This window comes from Buceros rhinoceros, unplaced genomic scaffold, assembly GCF_000710305.1.
Source record: "Buceros rhinoceros silvestris isolate BGI_N320 unplaced genomic scaffold, ASM71030v1 scaffold28812, whole genome shotgun sequence".
NCBI lineage: Eukaryota > Metazoa > Chordata > Aves > Bucerotiformes > Bucerotidae > Buceros > Buceros rhinoceros.
The window spans coordinates 23523-31743 of NW_010398096.1; the positions used below are offsets into that span (position 1 = coordinate 23523).

Here is an 8221-nt window from a genome sequence, read left to right on the forward strand (position 1 = left end):
TCAGCAGGGAGTTTTCTGGGTGGTACAACTACTCTGATCCTCACAGCAAGCAACCGTATTATTCCATGCATTTCAAAAAGCAATCAAACTCCGTAATGAAAAGTTAGGATTTTCTACTCCTGTGACTTGCACTAAGATTGTGCTGTTGCTCCACTGTTGTACAGCTGCCTCCTACTTTGCTGTCTAAAGTTAGACGTTGTCCCTCTGCATCCACTTGTTACTATAACATCAACTTAAACAGTCCTTCTCCTTCCCCAGTATTTAACTTCTAACCTCATTGCGTAGCAAGGCTTAACAAGGCAATCTGTTAGTCTCTTTGTGCTTTCATACTAATAATTCTTAACAGCTTCTGGGTGGCTCTTTTGCAATTCTTTCCAAATTACAACTGATTTTCTTGCTGTTACTATGCATGACAGAGCTGTCAATTGCTCAATGAGTTAAAAGGGATGTCCTTTTTTCTCTTGTAAGAAGGTGAAATTCTTCCATACCCATTTTTTAAAATTATATTTGAGATGATCACATCCACAAGATCAGAACTCTGTGATTCTTCATTTTCAAAGACTTACTATTACTTTTAAAAAATATTTTCAATTCATGTATACGGATTATTTGACTAGCAGCTCACTTCACTTGGTCAATGCACTATTTCATAAGAACAAATAATAACTTTATACTTTTAAGCATTCTAAAAAAAGGTATGCTACTATGTTCAAGTTTTCAGCCTTTCTGGAAATAGGTCAGATACTGTAGTATTTTGTATGCCCATGGAATGATTTCATTTGGGCACTCCTGTACAAATGTATAATTTTCTTTCTAAAGCGCAATTCTAATTATGCATCTTCAATGTTCCATTGCTAAGTAAAATGCTTCTGTTTCTAATCCCTGTTTTGGCTATACTTTGTTTTGAGAAAGTTTCCTTTTCTTCATGTGCAAGGCCACCATGGTGACACACACTTCATTTCAACGGCTGTAATAAGACATTCAATCCCAACAAATACTACCATTGTAAAATGCCAACTTTTTGTTTTGACTGCAGAAAAGCTTCATGTTTTTTTCCCCAGTTGCATTAAAGGGTCTTGCTTAAAGTTTATTTAAAAAAAATAGTTAAAAAATAAGTTTATAGCTGTTACATGATTTCCATCTCAGACGGGAAAATACTGCTCTACTTTCACTGGTTTGGTGAAGACTCCCGTTAAGCGCATGCTTGGAGTGAAGGCATTTCCATGGAAAACCAAACTTCTCTGTGCTAGGCCTACAACCTCCTAGCACTGGGTATGCTTAATGGATGCTGTAAAGTATCTTGGATAACTTTCTATCTTTTACATTCTTCTCCACCATTTCTACTTCATGACACATGTCTTGTCAGTGTATGTTCTTTGATACAATGCCTTGAAAAGTACAACAGCAGGATTTCACAGGGTAAAATATGTATGAGATAAATCCATTCAGGATTACTACTGTGTTAGACATTTCCTACTAAAATTCTCTCATTTACTCCATCCGATTAAAAAATGCAGAATACTAATTTGAGGGTACTGGTTGGCAGGAAAAGATTTCAAGTCTGCTGATTATTTAGATCAGACCTAACCCAAAGTCTGCTCTTTTTAGCTCGCACGCTGTTGGCTTTAGTCTTAAGACAGAATTCCATAGTCTGCTTTCATGCCTGTGTCAAAATAAATAGCCACTTATTTGGAATGTTTTCAGTCACAAGGAGTAGAGACTATGTTTAATAATTTTCCGTATTTGTTTGAGTAGCACTATTTAATATAAAATTATAATGCAAAGCTATATAAAATAAAGCATATCCAAAAATAATATATACCTGATGCTTGAATACTGACTGTGACACTATTCTCATTCTCCTGTTCTTTTTCCTCTATTCTTACACTCTCACAAACAGAACTGTCTTCTTTGTGAACACGCATATGCTGTTCTTCAGGTAGTAGCACTGAATCATTAAACCACAAGTGAACATTTAGACACAAAAAATCACAAAAGCAGCTCAAAGAATAAGAAAATTGCTCTATAAACAACCCCACATGCAAAAATATTTCCAAATTAAATAGTCTCTATGACACATACATTTTGTCTACTTCTTTGTTGTTTTCATGAGCTCATATAGTATAGAAAAGACATGGAGGTACAGAGAGAGATGAAGCCCTGTCAGCCTTCACAGACCAAGAAGTCAGGCTTTATCAGGTTCCTCTTCTTAGGGCAGAAGAGTACAGAGCTCTACATTAGGGAGGAGCTGCTATGTTAAAGAGCTTTATAAAACTGCCCCATGGGAAAGCTCACATGCCTTTATGTGGAGAAAAAACATGTTTGAGAGGAAAGATGCTGCAGACTGTAAGGAGCTTAAACTATGAAAAATGGCTCAGTGAGTTAGGAGAAAAGGTTAGCTACTGAAGTGACCCAGAAAGAACATGGAAGTGGTAAATGGCAGAAAAAAACCCCAAACCCTTTCTCTGGTCATATAGCTATCCTCTGCAACTTGATTTCTAAGTCAACTTCCCGTCTTCCTTATAAACACTGATGCACAAGCTACAGCTTCTGCCCACAAAGCGTCCTTTGGCAGCTCTACCTTTTTATTTCTAAGAAGGGTTCTGGCTGAACAGGTGTCTCCTAAATATTGCTGATTTTTCCTAGTCAAAAATGTCAGTTTCCTCAGAAAACAAACTGACCATAGAGTAACAGGAAGAAAAGAAAAAACATTTTTTCCCCCTAATTAAGTTAAAACTGTCTTCCTGATTTTGAAAAGCTACACAGCATTCAAAATTGGATCAATGAACTGTTTCTGCTACTTCACTCCTGCGTATTTTCTCAACTAAGTATTATACACAATGACATCTTTAAAAATTAAGCGGAACCACAAAGACAATAGAGAAAGAGCCCTACAAACGGTGCTGGCATTTCTTATCTTCAGTTGAACGACCCTTAATGAAAACTTTTCATTAGTAAAAAAGTATACAATAATTTATGTTGGGGTCTACCTGTAAACATATTCTAAACTCTATTTAACTAAAACCTCCACAAGCATATTTGTAAACGTAACATAGCTCCTCTTTGATTACATTTGGATTTCTTGTTAGGAGATGCAGTTCTGGTCAGAGTTCACTAGATGGTAGCACAAAAAGTCAGTTCAGGTACCTTGATCTCATTCTACAATTGAGATTGTTGTTTTCGGAGGCCATGGAAGTGTTTTATGAATTTCTACCAGTATCAGCAACAGATGAATTTTACCAAGAAATTATTTCCTCTGCAAGATTACATAAGCGTGCAATTAAATAAATATTCCAATTCTCTTCTATAGGAATTATTGCTGAAAGCTTACGCAGCTATTTGAATTTTTTTTTTTTTTTTTTTTTTTTTTTTTTTTTTTTTTTTAAATGCTGGGATATAGAACTGAAACACAGATAAAAGTTATTGTCAAAATTCTGCCATGTAAGTCTCAAAAATGAAATATACTGTTTTTAATATAATTTTATTCTGAAAAGTGAATCTGGAAATATGTCGCTGTCTTCCGATATTTTGCGTCACAAATGCTTCCTTCCAAAAGCATCGTCATCAACAAAAACAGGGCTACCAACAACTTTGTTTTCCCTAAGACCTGCTCTGCCTCATTGTTTGATGGGTTTGCACCAAGGTAAATGGCTCAAATGGATCTTTCCAAAGAACTTTAACTCTCATTGTCTAGGCTATGCTGATTCTAAAAAAGTAAGAGTATTGATAATTACTATTTGATAACTACAATTCATTTAATAACTGTCAAACTATTGATAACTACTATTTCTCCAAAGAGACAAGGACATGTTATTCAGAAGATAAAAACAGAAGAGATCTTTCCTGGAGTAAGTTCCATTTAGAGTTACTTTGCCAGAATAGGCATAAAACAATATGTCTATTTTATTAAAAACCAGTTCCACCACCAAAAAAAAATCCCAAACCCAAAGCACCACTCCCAACCAAAATAAACAACTGAAATCCCCTAAGTTAGCTAAAGGAAAAAACAAAAGGTAAGATCCTTCGCTGAAAATTCAGCTACATTAAAGATCATAAAAATGTTACTGTTGACTTCGAAGGATTTTTTCCCTATAAATCTACCAATATGAACTAGCAGCTATTGTAACTGGTATAAAAGAGCAGAATTAAACCTGGGAAAATGGCAGAATAAATCAGTTCACATACCTTTTTCAGGTCTATCTACGTAACCTTTTTCCTCTCTTTGGGTGAGTGTATGTTTAGATCTCAGCATGATAAAGCTGCTCAGATCAGAATCATCATTGTCCCATTTTGCAGCAAGAGCAAACAACGCAGGCTTCTGACTACTGTCAAGGCTGTCTTGCTTAGAAGACACATCTTTAGAGCTGACTGATTCAGATATTCTGGGGTTTTTATTTTCTCGGTTTAAGGAATAAATTGCCTCTTCTACCTTATTGTTTTTTATGCTGTCTCCAGTAAGCTCTTCCACAGATGTATTTGTACTGTCAATTTTGGCAGATGATGTGGCGCTTATACGCAGGGCAAAGTGCTGCCTTTGAGTCTGCGGTGACATGTGAAGATTAATTACTTTTTCAGACTGATTTTTTTCAGCAGAAAGCAGCTCCTGGTTTGTCATGGAATTCTTCTCTTCAAGCCATCCTAAAGAAAAATAAATTAATTTCTTTGCTGCCACATAGATTCTTTCTTTTCTTTGCCCTGGTTGGAGTTAACTACTTTGGATAATTCTGAAGAAAGCATTTTTTAATATCTTCTTTCTGCCTTCCAAGATCACTAGAATCCGCTTTTAGAAAATTGGTACTGATTAGTCCTAAGTAAAAATGCACACAGTGCTGAGAAAGAGAAGGCCATGCTACTGTTTGAAGAAGTTTTTGCCATCTGCATGGTGCTTACCGGTGTTAAACATCTATGAAGTAGGATGCAACACATTTTGTTAGAAAGGCAGATTAAAGATCAATATTTTCTTAGAGGAAAAAATTTAAGTGAAGCATGCAATTAGCTCCCCCTAAAGATGCGCTTCACTAGAACTGCAATTTTTTGCATTGCTGCTGTACATCCATGTTAAACACAGTCGCTAAACACTTTACAATATGTAAAAACCAGTTAAGCTGAATGTTCTCTCATGAGCGGTGCCAACTGGTTTCACAATATATCATGTTACTGGCAGTACTTGGAGTTCTACAGCCACAACTGGTGCCTTGCAGTCAGGCCATAGTTACATAATAAAATCTAAATAACTTCTTGCATTTTCTATTAAAGTTTGATTATAAGTATGCATAATGGTCCACAAGAAATTCTGAAGTTTATGAGAGGCTCACATCTGAAACCATGGCCAGCATAAAAAACCGTGTGAATGGCATCACAAAATACAGAATTTTCACCGTAAGGTACTGTCCCAACTGACCTTCTGCAGATAGGACTATATGAATGTCTGCTTTATTAAAATATTCCAATGCAAAATTAGTATTTGTTAAGAAATTCTCCTGTATGAAACTATTTTATTAAAAAAAAGTATGGCTAATGGAGTCTAGTTTTCATCTGCACATTAATAGAAAAGATAAATTTGTGTAGTTAAACACTTTCGTTCCTGCAATTTGCTGTAAATTTGTGAAATTACACTTTAACTGTACCCATTGCTATAAAACAAATCTTCCATTTCCTTCCTTGGAGATACGTATCTGTCACAGTGTGATTTACTGTTAAACTATCTATCTTTGCTTTCTTATCACATCTTTTACAAAAAAGATACTTACTTTCTAACTGATGTGATGTAAATTGTGTGAACGTCTCTACTTCTGTAGGAAGCAAATTGTTTGCAGCACTGGCATCCATATTTAATTGCTCCAAAGTTTCTATGGAGATGGGATTTAAACCCAAACGAAGCCACCAGCCATGTTCAAGTGAGCTAAACATTGGTGGGTCTACCTCAACTGACAGCATTTCCTTCAGCTCTGTAAGCGAATGACGCTGATGTGCAAGTTTAACAGTCTGATGCTCTACAAAAAACCCAGAAATCAACATATAATAGTAATAATCTAGAAACAGGAAAACAGAACATCATTTTAGAAATGAAAGCTCTCAAGTACTGATGAGTGATTGCATACATCCTTTGATTCTACTTTCATTTGTAACACAGTGTCCTTTACTAGAGTTAAGAGCAAAGCAGTTGGAGTTACTAGATCAAGCGTGCTTCTTATTTATTGAATGTATGAGTAAGGGAGGGGTTAAATTTTTTTCAGTCTAACAATGTGTAGCTGCATTACTACAGTTACAAATGATCTTGCTCATTATCTGTGGGTTTACTTGTCATGCTTACAAAGATTTAACATAATCCTTACCTGAAAAAAACACATTTATGTAGTAGTGAGCCTATTATTTTCAACTATAAATGAATGTACAAATGAACTGGACAACATAACAAGTCAATATACATAACTTAATCCCGAGACTTGTAAAACAAAGGCAAATCAAGTTAAATAAAAAACAGTGGTAATGAGTATTCCGGTGCTGTTGGAAATAATTTGCAGCTTATTTTGGTTTTGTATATTTTGCTTCCTGACATGACCTCCACTCTTGTTGGGTTGTTATTTTCCATTAAAAATAACTTTCTATTGAGTTATGCATATCGTGAAACATTATTTAAGGAAAAATAGCTCACAGAAGAGTTCAACAGATTACCAAATTTCAGTTACCACAGCTATTCAATATAACTAGTAGCAGTGAGCCATATATTCTCATAATGAAATAGAGCTCTTACTTTGTACAAATTACCTCCATAGAAGGATACATGACATACTGACTTCAATGTTGCCATACTGTGATTTTGTATACGTTCTAAAAGAATCAGATAATCCAAAATTCACAGGGTCACATTAATTGGATAAAATTAAATGGCTCAAAAGTTGTGCTCTGTAATACAACATCATCTTCTTCACTACATTTTCTCTATGTACATAGAACTCCTCAACATTGATTAGAAATTGATCAATTAGAAATCCTTACCAATAAGTAAAAGGGAGTTCATATTATCCCGATACTTCTCTGACTGCCACACCAAACACTCTAGGTATTCCCTAGAAGGCTCTGTAATCAAAATACTAAGAAGAACACAGAACAAGACTTGGAGGTATGAAGTTCAGCTGTATTATCTTTGGAATTTTGACTTATACAAAAATACCTTTTAAAGATCTACTTTTTCTCTAAATTTTCAGTTCATTCATTCATTCACTCATTCATTTAAACTTTTTCTTTTCCATATAGAGGATCACTCCATGCAACACCACAACGAACAGGAAGGATTGAGAGGTGCCTTCAAGGCTGGTTCACAAAGTGAAGAAGCACCAAATGAGAATTCTATCTAGACCGTGGTTTCCTCATGAAAAGGATGTCTAAATTCTTCGTGCGTATGTGAGAAAGATAGAAAAAAGTGCTAGTCTCACAGACAAAATGAGAAGGAAAAGATGAAACAATCCTGATCCTATGTCAGAATGAAATTCCCTTGTTGGGGGATATCCCCAGAACACAGACAATACTTTCTTCCTGTATCTCTTCTGGAGATTTTGTAGGTGTAACTTCCTCAACATACATGTAAATATATGCATATACACACATACATGCTTGCTATATACACAACTATTTACTGTTGCCTACTCCAAAATGGAGATTGGATTTTCAGGGTAGTAAGTATCCCAGGAGAAACAGGTCTACAGTAGCGACTGTCATTTCCTTATCCGAGCTCTCCTGAAAAGCCACAGACATGAGGCTGTTCACTTTTTCATGCAAAACACAATATATGCAGCTGTCTCAAAGACCATAACCACCAATTCACAAACTGAAGTTATTTTTTACTAATTTTGAGGATTTATGAATTAGAGGATTTATGAGAGGATTTATTACTACAAGGTTTTCATTACCTGTTACCAGAAAGAGGAACAGATTCTTCTTGAAGTCCTCTGCACAGAAAATTAACCCATGATCTTTGTTGTCTGCATGGAGGAGTTAAAGGTACTTCCATTTCATCCTTCAGGTACGGCACATATTTAGCTAGAAATTACATAAAGCCCCCCAAAACAAAATAAAAAATCCAAATCACAAGGCTACTTGTGAATGAAACACACATACATAGGAATTTTACACTAGTGAAGTTAAAATACAAAAATACCTTTGTATTTTAAAACACAAAGTATTTTAATGGGACATGTGGCAGTGCAACACCCCCCCCTCG

At 35.4% G+C, this 8221-nt stretch overlaps 1 protein-coding gene across 1 annotated transcript in view; it reads right to left on the reverse strand.

The window, feature by feature from the left end:
• The window catches only part of LOC104488855 (chromosome unknown open reading frame, human C9orf84), a gene marked incomplete at both ends in the record, with an annotated part of 29280 nt that extends 21240 nt beyond the window's left edge, over nucleotides 1-8040 (reverse strand). The window contains 5 exons of the mRNA XM_010130947.1: nucleotides 1823-1948; nucleotides 4186-4638; nucleotides 5751-5993; nucleotides 7000-7094; nucleotides 7911-8040. Of these exons, the coding sequence (XP_010129249.1) occupies nucleotides 1823-1948; nucleotides 4186-4638; nucleotides 5751-5993; nucleotides 7000-7094; nucleotides 7911-8040 (1047 nt within the window). The remainder of the gene's footprint in view (nucleotides 1-1822; nucleotides 1949-4185; nucleotides 4639-5750; nucleotides 5994-6999; nucleotides 7095-7910) is intronic.
• Nucleotides 8041-8221: the final 181 nt, after the last annotated feature.